The sequence below is a fragment of the Myotis daubentonii genome, chromosome 16, assembly GCF_963259705.1.
Source record: "Myotis daubentonii chromosome 16, mMyoDau2.1, whole genome shotgun sequence".
Classification (NCBI taxonomy): Eukaryota; Metazoa; Chordata; class Mammalia; order Chiroptera; family Vespertilionidae; genus Myotis; species Myotis daubentonii.
In genome coordinates this window covers 2489568-2512016 of record NC_081855.1, presented here as the reverse complement: position 1 = coordinate 2512016, position 22449 = coordinate 2489568, and the positions used below count along the sequence as shown (strand labels likewise).

The window sequence follows — 22449 nt, the reverse complement described above, 5'->3', positions numbered from 1 at the left end:
GGCCGACTGCAGCAGCTGCTGGCACAGTCACGAAAAGCAAAGACACCTGGAGTTGAAATTCTCATCATTTTAATGGTCAATTGCTTCTGGTTGGCTCTGGAAGGTAGTTAAACAATAAACTTCAAGACCCCACCCCAGCACACTCACCCCCTCAGCCCCCATCAGCATTCTACGCCCAGTCAGACTCCCATGGCCGCAGACGCCCTGCGGGTTGCAGAAATCCACAGCTTAGTGTGGCGAGTTGAAAAAACCCTGGTACATTTGTGATCTGTGTTATTTTTAAAAAATAACAACTATTAAACCAAACACCTTCCCGGGCTCCATTGCCTCATGGAGCAAAAAAATGTTCCTGTGCGACCTGCATACTCTGCTGTCTCCTGTGGGCCGGCTGCCTGCTCCCTCGGGGCGTGCGATCATACGGCGTAGAGCTCGTACACCTTCTTTACACAGTACACCAGGGCAGCGAGCGCTATCGTGTTGTGCAGTCTCTTTCTGTGCAAGTCGTCCTTCCGGACCAGCACCACGGGGGTGGAGGAGGTGAGTGTGTGCAGGGGCAGGCGGGACAGTTTATAGGCGTCGTACTCCACTTGGTACTTGCAGCAGGGGTCAAACTGCCAGGAGATGCCGTAGAGGGTGCAGCAGGCCAGGCTCAGCACGCCCGCGGGCAGGGAGATGTAGTGGGAGTAATCTAGGGGCAGTGCCAGTGGGGTGAAGAGGCAAGCGGTGCCCGCCAGCACGGTGGTCTTGTGCAGACAGTTGCCCACGGTGATCCAGCGCGCGGTCTCATCGCCGATGCGGGTGGGCTCGATCACGATGTACTTGTACTGGGCTTCCAGGGCCTGCTCCAGCTCATACTCAAACTGGTCTTGCGCGTTCTCCCCATTGTAGATCTCGTGCACAATGTAACAGTCTGTGGCCGACAAGCTCACCCTTGGAAGGGAGGGGCAAGAAAAAGACAAGAGTTAGCTGGGAGCACTTCCTAGGTTTCTTTGCTGAGACACTGAGGGGAAGGCATGGAGGGAGTCTGGCCTCAGCTCAGCCGAGAGCCTGCGCTCTTGAAAACACGTCTCACTGAAGTTTCTATCACCCTCAGAACCCAATACTCAGGATCATCAGTGAAGAATTGTTTTTCTGAAAGAAACTAACGGACTATGAAAAGGTGCAGGAGTACCCTAATCTCTAAAATGACAACCTGCAGTATACACTGCGCCAGGCAGTTGGTCTGCTGCAGGGGATGGACAGGTCTGAGTTAGCTGAGCTCCCAGGAAACAAGGATGAGGTCAGCCCCGGATCGCATTAACACCCCCAACACAGAAGCCCAGGTCAGCAGGGTGAAGTCAGCGCAACCGCAGGGCCTGAGGCAGGGACCGCCCAACACCCTGCCCCTGCATGGCTCAAAACCAGTCCCCTCTGGCCTGCAGGGCACTTCTGCCCTGGGCGACTGAGAACCAAACTCCCCTGACCCTTGTGGAAGGGCACGCTGCACAAAGTCCCCTGGCCCTCCCCAGGCCAGCACCCCAAGCACCCCAGCACACTGCTTAGCGAGCAAGCCCTTTATTTAATCAGGAAAAGAGACATCTCAAGAACAGCAATGACCAACACTGGGTGGACCTGGGAGCCCACGCTGACCTGTAAGCCCAGGACTGGATTTAGTCTCACAAAGGCCCACTCCCAGGGGCTGAGCTGATCGGACCCCCACCCCCCACCCCCAAACCCCCACCCCCCCACCCCCGACCAGGGATGGGTAACAGGATCCTCAAAGTGGAGCCTTACACATCAAGGCCAAACAGCAGCAGGGAGGCAGTTTCCAGATTCTCAGCCTGAGGCCTCTCTAATGCAGACTTCCCACCCAGAGCACTCTTCCCACACCCGACGGCAAACCTCATTGCAAACCTGTACACACCTGTCATTTTCGTTTGGCTTGTTGCGGCCTGTCCTGATCTTTCTGAATCTCCACACAGCTGGCCAGCACAGCTACTCTTCTCCTAGCTCTGTTACCTGTTCATCTTATCAGAAGCCTTCTTTAGCCCAGCCTCCAGGACACTGCTAGACACAGCTCTTGAGGCCGGATCAAGCTGCTTAACCCCTATGACCACCAGGCTGTGCAGAGCCTCGGTGAAAAGCAGCCCTTTGCCCTGGCCAGTCAGTTGGGTATCGTCCCAGGCACCGAAGGGCTGATGGTTCTATTCCCAGTCAGGGCACATGCCTGGGTTTTGGGGCTCCATCCCTGGTGGGGTGTGTGCAGGAGGCAGCTCATCAATGTTTTACTCTCACATAAATGTTTCTCTCCCTCTCTCTCTAAAAATCAATAAAAATCTTAAAACAACAGCCCTAGCTGGTTTGGCTCAGGGGTTAGAAGAGTTGGCCCACAGACCCGGGTTTGATTCTGGTCATGTACCTCAGTTGCAGGTTTGATCCCCGGCCCCGGTTGGGGCATGTGCAGGAGGCAACCAATCGATGTATCTCTCTCACATCAACGTTTCCCTCTCTCTGCACCCCCAAACCCCGCCTGCTCCACTCTCTAAAAAAAGAAAAAAAGCCCTGACTGGCTCAGTGGATAGAGCGTTGCCCTGCGGACTCAAGGGTCCCGGGTTCGATTCCGGTAAGGGGCATGTACCTTGGTTGCGGGCACATACCAAGTGGGGAGTGTGCAGGAGGCAGCTGACTGATGTTTCTCTCTCATCGATGTTTCTGACTCTCTATCCCTCTCCCTTCCTCTCTGTAAAAAAAATCAATAAAATATATATTTTTTAAAAAAAGAAAAAAAATTCGATGGGAAAATTATCCTCGGGTGAGGATAAACAACAACAAAATAGTAATGAGTCAGTAATCATCGCCCAGACCTGAGTGCAGCAGGAAGGGCGTCCCAGGCCCCTTCCGAGATGAAAGCAACTCCATGGTAGGGCGGGTGGGGACGGGACTGCTGGGCAGACACTAAGGAACAAGGACCAGAGCGGAGAGCGAGACTATCCAGTGATTCACTGGTGTGATCCGCAGAGGCGGGTTCTCGCTCTGGCTGATGTCTCGCTCTCCTGCGGTCCCGTCAGAAATGAGGAGTCACTGGGGCTGGGCTGGCAGTGCCACCAAGGGCAGTGGGAGGAGCTCCGCTGAGAGGGCCCTGCATGCCTGGGGCTCAGGCCGAGGGAGCTCTGATCTGCCGTGGTGAAGTCACCAGCCTCATGAAACGGGGCACTGGGGAGCATCCTTCCCCGGGGGTCGGACAAGCTCCTAAGCATGGGACGCTGTCAAAGCGCCTGCTGCGTGTGCCCGTGGCCAGGGCTGCCTTTCCGGTGCGGTGACGAGCGTTTCTGTAAGAACCCACCGGAAGTTTATGAAACGGGAAATGTTGGGTTTTCCCTGGGAAGGCCTTTATGGAGTTTTTCCATTTGATTTTAATTCAGAGAGATAAACCAGAGGCCATTTCAATTATTACTCCCAGGCAGGTCAGCACTGAAGGTGGCAAAGAAGAAACCCTACGCGGACCACCTGGAACAGGTTGCCCGGGGACAGAGGGGACTGGTTTCCAGGCGGTCACCCCGGCCCAGAGGCTTCCTTTGTGTCCTCAAGTTCATTAGCCAAGAGAGGCAGAGGGAGAGACAAGAACAAGGGAATGGGGGCCGGGGGGAGACGGTGGCCAGCTCATTCACGAAGAGGCAATACTTCAAAGTCGGCCGTGAGTCCCGCTAACTACCACGGCGAGGCCGGGACAGGGGCTGCTGCGGGCATCCGAGGCCAGCTTTCTGGCCACGGAGTCCTCTGGGACACTCAAAACAAAATGCAGGTGTCAAGGCTGAGATTACAGAGTGTTCTTGACAAACCCCGAAGCTACCTTAGTCACGTAGTGCCCTTCTGTACCCAGCAGATTATAGCCATTCTGTTAGGAAAAAATACTATTGGACTTAAAAGAAAATGCTAGTTGGAACCACAGCACCTGGATACCCTACCTCATTTGGAAACACATAGTGGGCAGATCCCACCCCACCCCATGCTAACCGAGCCCTCCCCAGTTCCTTCCCCGCTGCCCTGGCCTCTGTAAGCCCAGCTGCACCCACACCCGCCCAGGCCCGCCTTCCCAGCCATCCGAGCGGGCTCTCTCGGGTTCCTCAGGTAGGAGTGGGAGGCAAGGCCCTCCCGTCATTGTCAACACAGATGAGTGTGTCCCTGGGTCCCACGGAGCCTGGAGGATGTGAGTTCGCCCACCGTCAGCCCAACAGCACAGGAGCGACGGCGAGCACACAGGCCTTCAGCTGTGGGCATTCCCGAACACCATGGCTCTGAGCATGCGTGGGCACAGGGCACTCACCTAGTGCACACAGCCTGTCAAAGCGTCTGCACTCCTACCGTCACCGCAAACCAACTCTCCACAGTGTGCAGACAAGAGCACAACCACACTGAGTAACCTCCCGGCACCTTCACACCAGGCAGGCCCGCGGCCAGCCCAGTGGGCGGTGCCCACACACGGCCAGAGCCGCCACCCCCAGTGCAGCGAGGGATGTGTCCACTGGAAAGCATGGAATCTGGAGCCCCGAGAAGATTCCTAGGACCCCTATGTACAAAAAGGAAACAGCACGGCTCAAAACAAACCTGCACAGACAACCAGGAGGCCCCTTTTGCCAGAGGCCAGCCACCAAGCAGTCAGCACCTGCCCCCCACCTGGGCTGTGGCAGTTGGGACACCATCAGACCCTGCAAATGTAGGTTTTAAAAACTTCCCCAATCACCAGATTCCATTCTGCATGGCGGGCACTTCAGAAACCTGGTGGCGAAGGATGCCCAGGAGAGTCATGTCTACAACAGCCCAGCTACCCAGCGTCCCTGCCACCCACACCCACACACACCTACACACACACACACAACTACACAACAGCCCAGCTACCCAGCGTCCCTGCCACCCACACCCACACCCACACCCACACCCACACCCACACCCACACCCACACCCAGCTTGGTTGTTTCTGGGTCAAATGTAACCCAACCAGGAAAGCATCCAATCAGAAGGTTGCCTTGAACCAGTTCAGCCAACCCCCATGAACCTAGCCCACGGGGGAAGATTGCAGAAAAGCTCATGTGATCCAGGCTTCCTAAGAGACTGTATTCTAGCTTTTTACTGCAGTTGTGAAATTACCAGTAAGAGAGCATAATAAAGTGTTCTAAAAAAAGGGAGAAAGCACTGAGAATGGAAAAGTCTCTAAGAAAGGAAGTTAAGCGTCAGTTACATGACAGTGTTTATGGTATACTGCCTTTAGTGAACTTTTTAAAAGGTATACATTTGCTTTTATATGCACAGGACCCTCCTGGACAAATAAACAAATACCTGAGGACTATGTCACTGGGGAGGGGACGGAAGCACTTCAGTCAGTACTTACAGAGCAGGGCTGCTCTCCCAGACACCTCTCCCAGGCTGGCCTCACTGCCTGGCCAACAGCCGGGGAGCCACTCCCACCTATCGGAGATCGAGCGGCAGCTGCAGACACTACACCAGGACAGGCTCTTGAACCTGCTCCTCCTCCACCTTCAACTGGTCAGCCGAGACCCGAGACCCTCCCTCCTCCTCGGAACCGGCTCCAGCTTGGGCAGTGCTGGGAACACTCACCAGAGGAGCCCACAAACACCGCCGTCCCAGGACAAGGCGCCGCGAGGAGGGTCAGCCACGAGGACTGCAAGACAGACTCCGCTTCCCCTGGGATCTGGGCCCCTCCTGGTCCCCTGACCCCCTGCAAGGATGATTTCAAAGGCACCTGGGATTGCAGAAGTAGTCACCAATATAGGGTCCCCAAATCTGGCTGCACAGGATGCTCAGAGCGGCACTGTCTGGCCACCATCAATGTGCTGTCCTCCAGACGAAGGTGGGGGAGTTCTGGCTGCACACTGGCAGCGCACCCCTCAGGTGAGGCGGAGGCAGAGGCATTTCACACTCACTCCTAAAGCACAGACTGAAGGGTTTCTGTGTGCTGACTGCGAAGAGAAGCAAGCAGAGGACAGACAACTCAGGAGAGCAAGGTGCCTCTGCCTGGGGGTGATGCGAGTTTTCTATTTCTTAAGCTTAGTGGTGAGTACACAGGTTTATTAATTTTTAAAAATATGGTAAAATGCACACACAAAAATGTACTATCTTAACCACTTTTAATGTGTTCAGTATTGGCAAGTACATTCATATTGTCGTGCAGCCTGCCTCCAGGACCTTTTCATCTTGCAAAACTGAAACTCTATCCCCATCAAACAACTCCCACCCACCCCGCCGTTCCAACTCTGTCTTTATGAACGTGAGGGACTGTTCTAGGCACCGTGTGTAAGTGGAATCATACAGGTTTGTCCTCTTGTGACTGGCTTACTTTACTTGGCGCAATGTTTTCAAGGTTCATCTGTTATACAGCACGTGTCAGAACTTCCTTCCTTTAAGTGTGAATAATATTCCAATGTATGTATAAACCACATTTTGTTTCTCTCTCCATCCATCAATGGACACTTTTAAGTTATTTCCACCTTCCAGCTATCTATCCTATATAATAAAAGGGTAACATGCAAATTGACCCTAATGGCAGAACCACCAAGAATGACTGGTTGCTATGATGTGCACTGACCACCAGGGGGCACACATTCAATTCAGGGGCTGTCCCCTGGTGGTCAGTGCACTTCCACAGGGGGAGCTCTGCTCGGCCACAAGCCGGGATGATGGCTGCGAGCCCAGTGGCGGTGGCAGAAGCCTCTCCCACCTCAACAGTGCTAAGGATGTCAGACTGCAGCTTAGGCCCAATCCTGTGGGGAGCGAGCCTAAGCCGCAGTCAGACATCCCCCAAGGGCTCCCAGCTGCCAGAGGGATGTCTGACTTTCAGCTTAGGCCCAATCTCCCAGAGAGCAGGCCTAAGCCACAGTCAGACATCCCTCATGGGGTCCCAGACTGTGAGAGGGTGTAGGCTGGGCTGAGGGACGCCCACCAACCCCCCAGCCCCGAGTGCACGAATGTTCGTGCACCGGGCCTCTAGTATATATATAAAAGCCTAAGTGACCGTTACAACTGGTCAACCTGACTGGTTGACCCGTCGCTATGATGACGCACTGACCACCAGGGGGCAGACGCTCAACACAGGAGCTGCCCATGGGGGTCAGTGTGCTCCCATAGCTAAGCTCCCGTGGTGGGCCAACCTCCCACAGTCCTTTCCCACGGCAGGCTGGTCCTGATTGGCCATGATTGCCGGCCCGGCTGAGGGACCCCACCCGTGCACAAATTTGTGCACTGGGCCTTTAGTTGTGAATAATGCTGTGAACATGGATGTAAAAATATGTTTGAGTCTCTGCTTTCAATCTCTTTGGATATATACCTAGAAATGGAATTGTTAGGTGGTAGTTCTATTTTCCCTTTTCTGAGGAACCGCCATCCTGCTCTCCACAGCGCCGCACCACATGACATTCTCAGCACCAGTGCAGGAGGGTCCCACCTCCCCACAGCCTCACGCACACGGTTGTTTCACAGTAGCCATACTGATGGTGTGAGATGGGAGCTCATTGTGGATCTGATTTGTACTTTTTAAGATAATGGCTTTATTGAGACAAAATGCACACACATGGGATTCACCCACTTGAGTGTACAATTCAACGGCTCAGCACTTTCACCCAGTTGTGCAATGACCACAATCAATTTTAGGATATTTCATCACCCTGAAGAGCCCTGTCAATCCTCATTCCCCACCTCCCCAGCCCCTGGCAACAGCCATTGCTTGACTCTTTGGGCTGCCTAGTCTGGGCCCTCCATGTACCTGCACTCATCCGTGCACTGCTTTTGTGACCAGCTTCTATCATTCAGCATAACAGTTTCAAGGATCATACAGATGGTAGCTAGTTTCAGACTTGTCAGAAATATACTTCTGATGTGTTTAATATAATTTTTAAAAATTCAAGAAAAATTATATGGGGGGGGGGGGGCATCAAAGGTGCTATACACAAAAATGGTCAATAATGGTTTTGTTTAAATAGTGGCCTAGCATGTGATTCTTAATTTTTTCCTCATACTTAGAATTCTGTATTAAAAAATATAAATATGTGCTTCTTTTATAATGGGAACATTATAAAAATTTTCAGGGAGAAATATTGTTCAACAGCCCTTACATCCTTGGGTTGAAGACACCAGAGAGCCACGGGGCTCCCAAAACCCAGGGAACAGGAGCAGCGCTCCGCTCGGGCAGCGAGTGCCTGCGAGACGCCTGCGTGGGGAGCAGCCCCAGCCCGGCGAGCCGAGCGCAGCTTCCAGCTGAGGTGCGTGTAGGCCTCGCTCCCCAGTCCTCAGTGCGGAGGAGGAGATCCCAGCTCTGTTCACGCAAGTAAGCACTGCCCGGTGCCCTTTCCTAGAACCAGAGCCAAATGTCACCAGGGTGGAGCACTTGCTTTCGGCCCATTTCCTCCGGGCCCCGGGCTCACAGGCAGGACTGAGGTGTGAGCTCCCATCCGAACTACAAAAGGCTGTTGATTCTGGTCCCTGAAAGCAGAGGAAGTATTTTCACCCCAGGATCCCAGCACTGGGCCTGAATGTGACAGGCATTAGCAGAAGTACGCTTGAAATGAGTGACGGGAGAAAAACAACTAGTCATTAAGACAACGGGTGGCTGAAAATTAAACCAGGTCCATATGTCATGTTGCTTCCTAAATAAGAAGCACATGGTCGCCCTAACCCGTTTGGCTCAGTGGATAGAGCATCGGCCTGCGGACTCAAGGGTCCCAGGTTCGATTCCGGTCAAGGGCATGTACCTTGGTTGCAGGCACATCCCCAGTGGGGAGTGTGCAGGAGGCAGCTGATCGATGTTTCTAACTCTCTATCCCTCTCCCTTCCTCTCTGTAAAAAAACAATAAAATATATTTAAAAAAAAAAAGCAGCAGCACACGGTCACTCGGTCGCCCATGATACATGAGGTGCTGGATTCTAGCTCTACCCCCCAAGTCTAGGAAAACGCACTGTTGGCTAACCAAAAATTGCTTCCTTCATCCAGAGCCAAAGAAAGCAGTAAAATTCTATGCTTGGATTTAAGGGCCAGATAGGACAAAAAGGCACAGGCATGCAGCCCCAATATGGAGGACAGTTCCAAACAGGTCAAGGAACTTCCTCTCACAGGCCACCTGGCACCTGCATCTCCACGTGCAAGAGAACACCTTCCTCCTCTGTGCTCTGGTAACTGAACAGCTCTCTGCTGAGAACAAGAACACAGCGCATCCAGTGTGGAATCGAGAGGCCTGCATTCAAGTTCCCTCTCAGTCACTCCCTGGCTTTGTGTTCAAGGGCAAACCCCCTGGCTACTCTGAGCCAGCTGTGCGGTGTCAAGTGGGCCAAGGCCTAGCTCTCCCAAGCTGCTGCAGCGGAGGGGAGGGGCCGGGTGTCCAAACCAGTGACGCTGCAAAGCACCACCCAGGGTTACAGTAAGTAAAATTAAAGCATTGTTCCTCAGACACACGAGTCACACTTCAAATGCTTTAAAGTCACGAGTGGCTATGGCTACCCTGACGAACAGCCCCGAGTAAGGAACGGTTCGGACTACTAAGTGGTTCTGGGCTGTCCCAAGAACTCTGGGCCCGTATGGTTGCCGCTGGCACCAGGGACAGAACGCCGTGGCAGCTGGAGGGTCCTGTGTGCTCCCTCTGTGGAGTCCTTCCCCTTCCCTCCCACTATCCTCACTCACTGAGGTGCATGCAGAGGCCCACACACGCGCGCGCGCACACGTACACACACGCATGCAGATGCACACACACACGCATGCATGCACGCACACAGAGGCTTGGGGCAGAGAAGCCAAACGCAGCCTTCTTCTTAACTCCCTGGACATAAGATCATTCCTCTTCTTCAGAAAGTTGGGCCTGAACTGGAATGCAGCCTAACAAGTTACTATAGCTGGAACTCCAGGTTGCTCAAATGAATCAAGGGAAACAAATTTATGCCTAAGAGGATGCACCCCAGCAGACCCTAACCCGCAATGCCCAACTTCTGGGATCAGAATGTGTGGCCAGCTGGACCGGACCCACCACCCTCCTGGTTGCGCATGTACAGACCTGGGTGCAGAGGCTGTGAGCACGGCTCATCTGGACCAGGAGGAAACAAACATTTCAACCACACAGCAGAGCCATATGGGAGTCTTTCAGGAGAAATGAAACACAAACCCCTAAGGCTCTTCAGCGCTAAAAGGAAAGGATCAGGTCAGAATGAGGGGAGTGCGCCACCTGCCACGGGGCACCTGGGCCTTCCGTGCAGCTGGCCTGGGAACTGAACCCTCCACAGCCCTCCAGAGCCACATCGTCTGAGTCACAGGTTAAAGCAGAGCTGTCCAAAGATCAAGTACCAAGGAACAGAGCGTGAAAGACATGCAAGGAATCCCCACACGGGCTGCCTGAAAACGCTGCACAACCAGGGGAGGGCCAGGACACAGAGAGTGATTCACCCTAAAACCCGAGCATTTAGTCCAGCGTGCCTGGCCCTCGGAACACCCCAGGCCTGCAAACAGCGCTGCTGCCTCAAATCATGATTGGAATCGGATAAATGCAGGAACTGAGAGCATGTGGCTGTACTCACATTCCAGCAAGCACGGAGAACTCAGGGTGCGCAGGCCCCGAGAGAATGAAGACACGGAGCCCAAGGGGCCGGCGGGGCCGTCTGTGAGCCGATCCGGGCTGGCGCCCAAGTGGCAGAACACACAGGTACCTGCACTGTGCCTTCCTAGGTGGGCAAGTGTGTCTCAAAGACGTCGACAGGCCAAGTGGCAGTCTGTGTCGTGTGCTCGCTGCCAGTGTGCTGAATTTTGGACAAGAATTCAGGTTACAGCTCAGAGTCTGATGTTCTTCATTACAAACATTGTAGATTTCCTAGATTTAATGGAGTGGAGAGAAAAATCAACATGCAAGCAGCTTTCATTTTGCTATTTCCACCCTCTCCTAGTTCAGTCTAGACCAGCGGGGTCCTGTCACTAGGACTTCCTGCACTGAAGCCCATGTCTGTGTCTCTACCCACGACAGTCACAGCCACGGGTGGCTGCCAGCACCTGAAATGTGACTAGTGTGACTGAGGAGCTGAATTTTTCATTTTACTTAATTTTAATTAATTTAAATGTAACTATCACATGTGACTAGTGGCTACTTAAGTAACAGTTCTTGACTCAAGAACCAGGTGAAGCAAGAACCCATATACTGTGTATTCTAAACTCGACCATCGTAACACACAGCTGATGACAGAAATTCTCATGGACAACCTGGCACTGGAGCCTTTAAGTGCAAGGCCTGCTGTGGAGTCTGCAGCCACGCAATTCTGGAAAGTCTCCCAAGGTATTGCTCTGCTCAGCCCGTGCACCAAGCAAGACCGTTTCCTTCAGTTTCAGCATAAAGAGGATGCCAACCAGGTCTGTGCAGCAACTCAGGGAAGTGGTCTTACAACGTGGAGCTGAGATCTGAGTCAGCACAGATGTGACACGGAGCAACGTCATTTAAGGGAGCAGTGAACAGCCACATTTCAGTTTTAAGAGCCAATAATGCACGTGGCCCTCCTAATCTATGGTGCCTGCCAATCCATTAATCCAGCCTGCCCACCCAGCCTGCCCACCCACAGCGCAGGAATGGAGGGACGCCCCGGAGTCAGCTAGCTGGCAGGGCGAGAGCGCGTGGGAAGATTATGTTTCCAGTCCTTGCTCACATGGGACCCGAAGGGAAACCAGGGCCCCAGCTAGGCCTCACAGCCAAGGCCAATGAGGTCCCCACGTCCGCCCACCCCACGGCACCTGGAAGGCCGGCGGCAAACAGGGGCCCCTTCAATAGTGCATTGTGCAGAAGGAGCGCTGGTGTCACCCAACCACCAAACCAGAGGCCACTGCCGGCGAGCACACCTGCAGGTGCGAGCAGGGCCGCGGTCCGGGCCGAAGGCTGCCACCTGACACCTGGGGGGGAGACCAGGCAGGTAACAGCCATGAGTCCGGGCGTCAGGTGAGGGGTGATGGACGAACCAGAAAGCACTGGACCTGACCAAGAGTCGGCACCAGGCAGCTTTTCCAGGGGAGGGCGTGTGTGAGAGAAATCCCTCAATGTGAACGTGCTGGCAACTAATTAAATTCTCTTAAAAACGGAGGCCCTATAATCAAGGAATGGATTAAGGATGGTCTCAAACCAAGGAGAAAAAATCCCCAAGATCTCATTGATTTTCTTTTAATGTTTTTTTTTTTTTTAATTGGTTTCAGGGAGAGGGAGAGTTAGAAACATCCAAGAGGAGAGAATCCCTGTTCGGCCGCCCGCTGCGAGCCTCACACGGGGACCGAGCCCCGGCCCCGTCCCGCTCGGGGCGCAGTAAACAGCACCTAATTCCTCAGGCCGGCGCACCCAAGCCCCGCCGGGGCGTCCCCACCCGCCCTTCCGCTGCGCCCACCCGGATTCTGACAGTTATTTCCGACGACTGAAGGACTGACCTCTGCATGGAAGGCCTTGACGCGCTCCCTAGCTTTGGGGACCACCGGGGAGATCCCCGAGGCCACTTCTTTCCATGTCTGATCTAAAAACGCACGGTCGGAGTTGGGGAAGAACAAAAATACATCTGCTCGCCATTCACTGCTTGTCCAAGGAGCGGCAGGCAGAGCCCGGGGATCGAGGCGGCCGGGACCGCTCCCAGGGCCGCCGGGCGGACGCCGCTCCCGGCGCCGGCGGAGACCATGGACGAGCTGCCCGGAGAGCAGGACGCACAGGACGGAGCGGGCGAGGGCGGCGGGGGGGCGCCTCCCGACAATCCTCACCGAAGACCAAGCAGCCACAGCACGGCTCCTCCCTGACCAGCGCGGGCCTCCCCCGCGCCCCGCCGAGGCCGGGCACACCCTCCCGGAGCAGAAGCCGCGCGCCCGCGCAGCCGCGCCCCGAAGCCAGTCCTCCCCGGAGTCCGCGGAGGCAGGGACGCGCCGCTCCCGCCCGCGCCATTCATTGGAAAGGTCACTCAGGACTTCCCCGCCGGCGCGCGCGGAGCCGCCCGAAAGGAGGCCGAGTCCCCTCCCGCGGCCCCGGGGGAGGGCGGAGGCCGCCGGCCAGAGCGGACCGCGTCCCCCGCGGCGCCCTCCCTCGGAGTCCGTCCGCGCCACGTCAGGGCCGCAGCCGGGAGGCCAGCGTGGCCGGCGCGACGGGAGCCGCACGCCGCTCGGCCCGCAGGCAGCAGGCGGGCCCCGTGGGCCTGCGCGGCCCGGTCCGGCCTCGCTCCAGATCCCGAGCCCCGCGGAGGCCGCTTCGGCACGGCTCCCACGCGGCTGCGGGTCGGCCTGCACCGGAGCCCCGCGTGCCCGGCGGAGGAACGGGAGGGAGGAGGGAGGTGGGAGCGAAGGGGGCGCCCGGGGACGAGGGCAGGGACGGCGCCGCAGCCACAGGCGGCCTCGCTGGCCACGCGCGCTGCGCCTCACGCCGGGGCGGCCGCCAGCGCCGGGCTCACCTCTCTCGGGCGCCTCCGCTGCCCGGGCCCAGGCGCCTCCGTCCCCACGCGGCCATCTTGCAGACTCTCGGCTCGCGGACGCCTCGCGCGGCGGCCTGGGCGGCGCGCGGGCCGACGGGAGATGTAGTCCAGACCGCTGCCTGGGACGGCGCGGGGGGCGGGGCCGAGCCACCCAGGACTACAATGCCCACAATGCACCGGGCCGGCAGCCCCCAACCCGCGTCGCTTGGGAAAGGTGGTCCTTGGTGGCCTCGGCAGAGTGCGATTCGGCCGCCTCCTTAGAGATCGAAGTTCTTTTAGTTCCTGGCCTGGGAGTCAGGCCCTACCCGCTCGGACGTCCCGGGGTTGCGGGAGCGGGAGCTGCGGGAGGGCGGAAAGGGGGCGCCTGGCGGGCCCGGCGTCTCGCTCCCTCCGCGCGTGGCCCTCCTGCCCTTCCCGGCCGCCTGACCGTTAAGGTCACCGGGCGGCAGGCGCTGCTCCTCCTGCTTCATCCCCCAAATTACCTGGGTTCGGGGAACCCTTTGGAGACCAGACAGGCGGGGCCCCGCTGCACGGAGGTCCTGCTCGCAGGGGTGGGGGGCTGACAGCACAGGAGGAGCGCGCCTGTGGTCCAGGCGCGAGGGAGAAGCCCACTCGGGGCCTCGGCCCCCGGCCCGCCTCGCACCGGGGCGTCACCTCCTCCTCTGGTGCCTGTGAGGGTCTGTGCTGAGCGGGTCACCCCCCTGATGGCGTATGTCGTGATGGGTCACGGAAGGAGCAGGGAGGCCGGCATTGCAGGAGGCATTTGGGCAGCTTCCCCGGGAAGCCGCCACCTCACGCCCCAGCCAGGGAAGAGGGGCGCGTGCCCAGTCAAGGTGGGGCGTCGAGAGGGGACTTGTCTGTCCATTAAACCGGGGCCTGGGCAGGGTTGGCCCAAATGGGCGTGGCCACTGCGAGCTCAGCGGCCTACACAGAAGCGGCTCTCATTGCTCTTCCGCGTGGCTCTCGGCTCTTGCTGCTCCAGACGTGTCCTCTTGCATTCGGACCCTGCCGGGAGCCGGTCCATCCTTGCTGTTTCAAGGGACCTGGCATATATGGCATACGGTTCTTAATATGTTTGCTCACCTTCTTGGCGCTGTGTGTTTTAACCAAGGTCTCCTCTCTGAGAAAGGTTGTTCCCCCAGGTAGGGATTTTCCCCTGAAGTTAGGGAGGGAATAAAACCCCTCAACTAAGTGCCAGGCGGGTAATTAATCACTTCAACTAGAACAATCATGCTTAAGCTACATAATCTTTACTCCCTGGAATGGAGATAAGAAACGTCCTAACCTTTGTAATAGAGATTGATAGGATTGGAATCAACTGGTATAAATACAGATGTAACAAGACAGAACTTAGAAGACAGAACCAAGAGAGACAGAACCTACACAGAACCTAGAGACAGAAGAACTTCGCTGGAGAGAACATGGCAAAAGATCCTGGACAGAAACTGGAGACAGAACCTAGAGACAGAACCTAGCGAGAGAACATGGCAAAAGATCCTGGACTGAACCTGACTACAGAAATTGGCAAGAGAACCTGACTAGAACCTGGTGACTGAACCTGGCTGGAGAACCTAGCGAGGGAACATGGCTACAGAACATGGCTACAGAACCTGGCTGGAGAACATGGACACAGAATCTGGCTGGAGGTCCTAACCAGAACTTCACTGGAGATCCTGACCAGAACTTGGCTAGAGATCCTGGCTAGGCTGCTGATCAACTGAACGCTGTCTCCGTGTCATTCCTTCTTCGCCGACTCCATCCACACCTTTGGGGACCCCATGCACATGGCCTGAAGGACTGCCCGGCCTGATGCTGAACTGGACTTTGTGAATATGGACCGGAAACTGGACCCTGGCTCCGACTTCAGCTCCACTGACGCCCTGCTGCACTTGGATGACTGGACGGAGGGAAGCCCAGGGGTGTGATTCCACAGAAATGAAGCTTCTCCACATCACACCCTCCGTGGGGGCCCCTGGGAATGCCTCTCCAGTGGGGCCCTAAGGCCCCCACTTCCAACAGCACCGGGAGACAAGCCCCTCCTACGGGAACGACGGGACCTGTGCAGAGCCTGGCCTTTCCCACCAAACGAAGCAGCGATTCCTAGAGACGGCTGGCTAATTTAGGGGGGAATCCTTTGCAGGTTTTGAACTCTAGTCCCTCCCCTGCTTTCCCTGGGCAGCATTGCTAGACATTAATTGGCTTCATAAGTATTTGAGCAACGCATGCCTAGATCTCCGGATTCAGAGACGGGAAGAAGCGCAGCGCCTGCTCTCAGGCCCACGTGTGGGAGAGCTCAGCCAGCAGCTGCCATGAGGACTCCTGGGTTTCCTTCCCGTTCATGTTCTACACGTGTGTGCCGGCCTCTCGGTTCCTCATTACCTACACAGTGAAGGTCACGCTCAGCACAGTCCAGGGGCTCCTCCGCAGTTTGGAGGCTGCCTACCTCTCCAGCATCTCTTGCCTGCCTGGAACCTGCCAGACGGGCCCATGCGGAGGGCTTGCAGGGCTCCGGGTGGTCAGTGCTTTGCCTAAAGGCCTCTCTCAGTCAACCGTGCTTCTTGACCAGCCATTTTCAGCCTGTGTGTTGCAGCATTTTCTTTTTAATCCTCACCTGGGGATATTTTTCCATTGATATTTAGAGAGAGGAAAAGACAGAAATATCTATGTGAGAGAAACATATAGATAGGTTGCCTTCTGTATGCGCCTTAACCAGGGCCCAGGCTGGGGAGGAGCCTGCAACCGCAGTATGTGCTCTTGACTGCAGTCGAACCCAGGACCCTTCAGTCTGCAGGCTGACGCTCTGCAGGGGTGGGCAAACTTTTTGATTCGAGGGCCACAATGGGATCTTAAACTGGACCGGAGGGCCCGAACAAAAGCATGGATGGAGTGTTTGTGTGAACTAATATAAATTCAAAATAAACATCATTACATAAAAGGGTACGGTCTTTTTTTTTTAGTTTTATTCATTTCAAAAGGGCCAGATCCGGCCCGCAGGCCGTAGTTTGCCCACGGCTGCTCTATGGGCTGAGTCAAACCAATACCTGACAGTTGAGTCAGGGACACTGACCCTGAGATTGTCAAATAAAAAAAGTGTCAACATCCAACACAACAATAGCCCTCTGTGTGAATGCCTTGTCTAAATATCCTATCTAATAAAGAGGGATATGCTAATTGCTGCCCCGCCCTCAAAGATGGCAGCACCCACAGCCACAAGATGGTGCGCCTGCCTCCGGAGTCCCCCAGTCCCCTCAGCCCCCCAGCCGCCCAGGGCTACCCAAGGCTCAGGTAACCAGGGCCCGCTGAGGTTTGTGCTGCCAGCAGTGGTAGCAGCAGAGGTGTGATGGGGCGTCGCCTTCCCCTGATTGCCGGGTCGCCTCCCGCCCCTGAGGGCTCCCGGACTGTGAGAGGGGGCCGGCCAGGCTGAAGGATGCCCCTCCAGTGCATGAATTTTCATGTACCGGGCCTCTAGTGTGTCATATAATAGGATTGCACCTTATTGATCACGTTGCATAATAAGGTTGCGTCTAATTAGTTAATTTTTGGTACTGAAATCCTTGTATACAAGATTAGACACCTGAGTTTTTTTTAAAAAATCACTTTGGAGCAAAAAAGATAGGTAAGTACTATTATTATTTTGTAAATCAAAAGTACACCTTTTTAAAAAAAAAGTACACCTTTCTTTGGTCAGATTGGCCAAAAAAAATTTTTTTTTTTTGAGGTGCAGCAGAATTTTAGTGATTATGTGCCATGAGATGAAGAAGATGGACCATTGCTGTTTCTAGAGCTCGGGCCTGTCTCAGAGAACACACCTGTTTTCCTGCAGGGTGCGCTAGAGGGCTCTGGACAATTGCCAGGCTGCATGTCACTCCCTGCAGGTAGGTCTGGTTTGTGCTGGACCCGTGTGCTGATGAAGGGGGTCCTAGGGACTGGAGAGCAGCTGGGTGGGAAGCCTCACTCCACACTCTGATCTGGGGCTGCTTGCACACAAGCTCCGTTGCCCAGCTTCCTTGTTGGTAGCAGGAGGCTGGTGTCAGTACCCCTCTTCAGGGACTGCTCTGAGTGTAACCTGGATGGTGATACATGTCTGGGACTCAGAGCAGCACACAAGGCAACAATGAGAACTTGTCAATGTCAAATCTTGTTCTAAATAGTTTAAGTTATTTAACTGGATCTTCACAACAACACTATGACGGTGATACTGGTATTACCAACGGTCTCATTTTGCAAAGAAGGTAACCAAGTTCCAGGGGACCTGAGTGCCTTGCCAAGGTCGGATGCCCGTCAGGAACAGCACCAGGATTTGAACTCGAGCCGTCTGGTTCTAGAGGTTCCCATATGCTGCAGTGCCGCTCAGGAAGAGCCGGGAAGTGCCGCTGCTCTTGTTGAGAGGACGGTCCAGGCCCATGTCTGGCACACTGAGGACATGTAAGCGCTCGAACAGTGGTGGGCGCAGGATGATTTCCCGTCGCCTGTGCTCTTGCCCTTAACCGCTAACATGCCATCTGCTTCCGGTCTCCTGACTTGAGCTGAGAACCCCCAGAATGTTGCCTCTTGATCACTGTTAGGACTCACCTTCTGGAAGGTTTACAGCAGGTTCACTCAGCATGTAGTAACAGCACCCACGAGGGCACGACCTGAACCGTGGGCACTGGGCTCCCATGGGCTCCTGTGCAGTGGAAACTCCTGGAGAGACCCCTGACCTGGCAGAGAGGCAGCCATGGGAAGGCGGCCCTGCCGGGTCCTCAGAAACCACCTGTCACTTCTCTCTCTACCCTTTTCACTCGTTCATTCTTCGAGCAAATACTTGCTGAGCGCACACTCAGTGTCCGGTCCTCAGGCACAGAGCCCCCGCAGCTGGGAAGACACAGTGTTCCTGCACAGACAATACTCCTGGGAGGCTTTCAGGTACGCACCTGTCATCCACAGGATAAAACAGTGGCCACAGTTTTGCAGCATGAGTCTGCGAAACACATAGATTGCTCCTGACTTAGCCCGTGTGCTGCTCAGCGGCAGCCGGCAGGAGTAATGACCCACTCAGCAGGCGTGGGGTTCTTTGGGGGAGGTGCTACTCATTTGCACATCACCAAACCTTCGTGAGCACCTGCCCTCATGGCAGAGGAATAAATGGACAAGCCCCCCGCCTTCCACCATCCCACGTGGTGACCCCTAGTTCAGGGCTGTGGGCAAGCACAGAACATAGATACAGAGGGTGACATGGGAAAATCAGGTTTAATACGGAGAAGGTCCTGGGCACCTGGGCCATGCTTACACGAGTGGCATGAGCAAGGCGAGGTGGGCTGATAATAACAGTGCCTTTGCATATCCCACTTTCTAACTCCTGGCACCCTCTCAACAAGCCATGGAGGTAGGTGAGACATTTATTAATATTAATATTTTGATTTCACAAACAGACTGGGTCTGTGGGATGGCCAGGGAAGTAGAGAAATTTAAGATATTCTCAGGGCATTGAAACATATTCGTATTCCTTTGCTAGGGCTTTCATAACTACCCAACTAAACAACAGAAATTTATTGTCTTAGGATGCTAGAGGCCGGAAGTTCAAGATCAAGATGCTGGCAGGGCACCTCTCCTTGGCTTGCAGACCACTGCCTTCCTGCTGTGTCCTCACATGGCCACTCCTCTGTGTATGTGCACCCGGGGTGTCTCCTTGTGTGTCCAAATTCACTCTTTTTATGAGGATACCAGTCCGATTGGATTAGGTCCACCAATGTGACCTCATTTCACCTTCAATACCTCTTTAAAGACACTATCTCCAAATATAGTCACACTGAGAGGTACTGGGGGTTAGGACTTCAACATATGAATTTTGGGGGAATGCAATTCAGCCCAGAATACACTCTTTCCCAGGTTGGACTGAGGCCACAAACTGAGGCGAGGCCCTTCCTCATCTGTGTCCGGACCAGAAGATGTTTAAGGTCAAAAGGAAGATTGATTTGGGACAAGGACTCACAGGGCCGGGACACTGATTCTGGGTTTCCCAGATTGGGGCACAGTGAGCGGTGGGTGGCCACATGCAAAGGCACCTAAAGGGGAGACGCTACCCTGGTGCCTGTGGAGCTGGACACAGGGAGGGGTCTGTGCTGGAGCAGGTTCCATTCCCCAGCTGGGCAGAGGGAGATGGGCGTGAGACTCTGACTGTTTCAAATTCTGTCCTGCCATAGGGGACACCTGAGGCATAAGGGCCCCCCGCTGGGAAGACGGCCCAGGTTCCGAGGCTGGAAAGAAGAACCAAAGGGCTGGCCATCACAGGAAGCGGCAGGAAGAGCCTTGGGGGGGACCTCTGCGAAGGCAGGGCAGTGACCATTCAGGGCCGCGTTCACAGCGATGCCTGTCCACTCTGCCCTCAGCAGCACTGCGTGAGCGCCGAAAGGTGGGACAACCCAAATGTCCATCCATGGGTGTCGAGCCAACACAATGGAATAAAAAGGAATGAAGTACTGACACGTGTTGCCGCGTGAATAAACCTGAAGAATATTTTGCTGAGTGAAAGAAGCCAGTCACAATAGAAACTAGTGTGAGATGTTACACACGGGACATGCCCACAATAGGCAGATCCGTAGAAACAGAAAGGAGGTTAGTGGGGCTGGGGCTGGGAGGGGCATGCGGAGGGGCTGCTGATGGGAACCAGGTTTCTGTGGGAATGAAGAAAATGTTCGAAACTAGAGAGAAGGGGTGGCTGCACAACAATATGTATGCACGATAAGCCACTGTACAGCAGTCTTAAAATGGTTAATTTTGTTATGTGAATTTCACCTCAATTTTTTAAAAAAGTTACCATGGGAGTGAAATTCAGCTTTAAACATCTGCTTTGCCAAGAAGATCACCGAGGACTCAGGGGGAGTTCTTGGCCCCTCACTCGTCTCCCTCCCTCCCACCCTGTCCACCAAAATGCCTGGCTGTGGAGTACTATGGGGTGGCACACCTCGCTCACTCGCTCGCTCGCTCGCTCGCTCGCTCACTGCTGGGGGCTAAGTCCAGCGGGTCATAATAAAGGCGAGAAGTCCTCAAAAGGAGAGTGGACTCTCTCAGCAGGGCTGAAAATCTGCCTGTTATTACCTGCTGCTGGAACAGCCAAAGGCAGCCCCCAACCTGATGGTCCTTTGTTGTTTACAGGACCTTACCTTTGATATGTGTATCTGCTTTGTTAGACTGCAAAACGTGTGAATAAAAAGCCCTGGGTCCCGATTCAAGAGCCCACGTCACTAGAAAGTGAAGCCCCCCTGGCTCCCCGTGACTCCCAAATTTATCTCATGTCTAGCTTTTCCACTTATGTCGCAGCCCCTTCTCCAGATCCCCGAACCCTTGCAGCAAAAGAAGACCCTAGCATTTATGGCTCCTCAACAAGTGACATCTGGAGGAGAAGATTCGCCAGAGCGAAGAAAAGAAGTTAATCACCTGTAAAAATGGGCATGGATCACCAGTAGAGGTGGGGTCACCGAAAATTCAGTGGGGAGTTTCACTGCACGTAAAGCCTGTACCAAGCTTTGGAATTTGAGATACAGAGTGGGCCGGAACGTTTTTTTTTGTTGTTGTTTGTTGTTTGTCTTGTTTTTTAAATATATTTTATTGATTTTTTACAGAGAGGAAGGGAGAGGGACAGAGAGCTAGAAACATCCATGAGAGAAACATCAATCAGCTGCCTCCTGCACACCCCCCACTGGGGATGTGTCCGCAACCAAGGTACATGCCCTTGACCGGAATCGAACCTGGGACTCTTCAGTCCACAGGTGGATGCTCTAGCCACTGAGCCAAACTGGTCAGGGCTAGGAACGTTTTTTGTTTCAAGCCAAGCCATAATGGGGAAAGATTCTACCAAAAACCAAAAATATTATTGTAAATTTTTAGCTTCCATGTGTTGTGCCCAGATTTCAAGATTCCCAAGGGCCCACCAGGGAGCCAGCCAGTCCGATGCAAAAGCAAAGAGTCCTTCATTTCGAACTAGTTCGGCTCCCTGACCACACTCACCGATGCAACGGTAAGCCCAGTGGCCGAGAGAGCGAGGCCTGATGGGATTGTGGGTTTTATAGTAAGGGCAGGGGAGGGGACTCTGGGCCCCGCCGATTGGCCAGGCACGAGTCGGGTCTTGTTACACAGGATGTGGTAGTTTAAAGAAATCCCGGGCGTGGCCAGCAGGGGCCTGGGCTTCCGGGAAGAAGGTACTCTCCTGAGCACATGGCAGCTGCCCCCAAAATGGAGGACCCAGGGCAAGATGGAGGGCGCAGTCCTAGCCCCCTCCAGGGCGAGCTGAGCCAGGGCTCCAGGGGCCAGTCCGGTTGCCGGGGGCCCAGCAGATCAACCAGTTCCAGCCCAGACAGGAAGTCCACATCCTCCGTCTCGTTCCCGGGGGCGTCGGCGATCGCCTCCTCCTCCATCTCCTCGGGCGAGGGCATGCACCCCGCCCCGCCGCCGCTGCTGCCGTGTAGGTCCGGTCCGGGTCCGGGGGCGGCGGGCGGGTGGCGGCCTGCACCCGGCTCCCGCCGTGGGCTGGGGAGTCAGTGCCCGAGGCCGCCAGCAGCGTGGTCAGGCTGTGCCTCATGGGGCCTGGTGGCCCTTTCATTCCCCCCCTTGTCTTGGAACTTCCGGCTCAATCATGAGACAGACTGCATTTCTATTCCACCGTTGCTAGAGGCCCATACTGGGCACACAGAACTATCAACTGAACTATCCCTATAAGCTTAACAAATGGTCCGCTGGAAGGGAAAGAAACCATTTTAGATTTGACAACTTCTATTGAAATAGGATTTTTCTTCTTAAAATTCCTCCATGGCTATCAAAAAGCCAAATCAAGATTAATTTATCCTGATGTTTGCATAAACACAACAAGAATGGTAACTACCTTTGCTGGAATTTCATGGTTGAACCTTAATGTGCCCCGTAGGGCCAGGAAGCCAAGCCATCCAGCTGCCATCAGGCCTGCCTGCAGTATCTGCTGAGTTAGGTGAATCCCTCACCTGTAGCAACTCCACCTGAGCCCATGCTCTAGGCTTTAAG

At 54.9% G+C, this 22449-nt stretch overlaps 1 protein-coding gene across 1 annotated transcript; it reads right to left on the bottom strand.

The window, feature by feature from the left end:
• Positions 1-52: 52 nt before the first annotated feature.
• Positions 53-13555, bottom strand: TMEM11 (transmembrane protein 11). The gene is made up of 2 exons (XM_059668327.1): positions 13417-13555; positions 53-930 (listed from the first exon to the last, which is right to left on the bottom strand). The coding sequence occupies exons 1-2, from the start codon at positions 13470-13472 to the stop codon at positions 414-416; spliced, it is 573 nt and encodes a 190-aa protein (XP_059524310.1). The 5' UTR covers positions 13473-13555; the 3' UTR covers positions 53-413.
• Positions 13556-22449: the final 8894 nt, after the last annotated feature.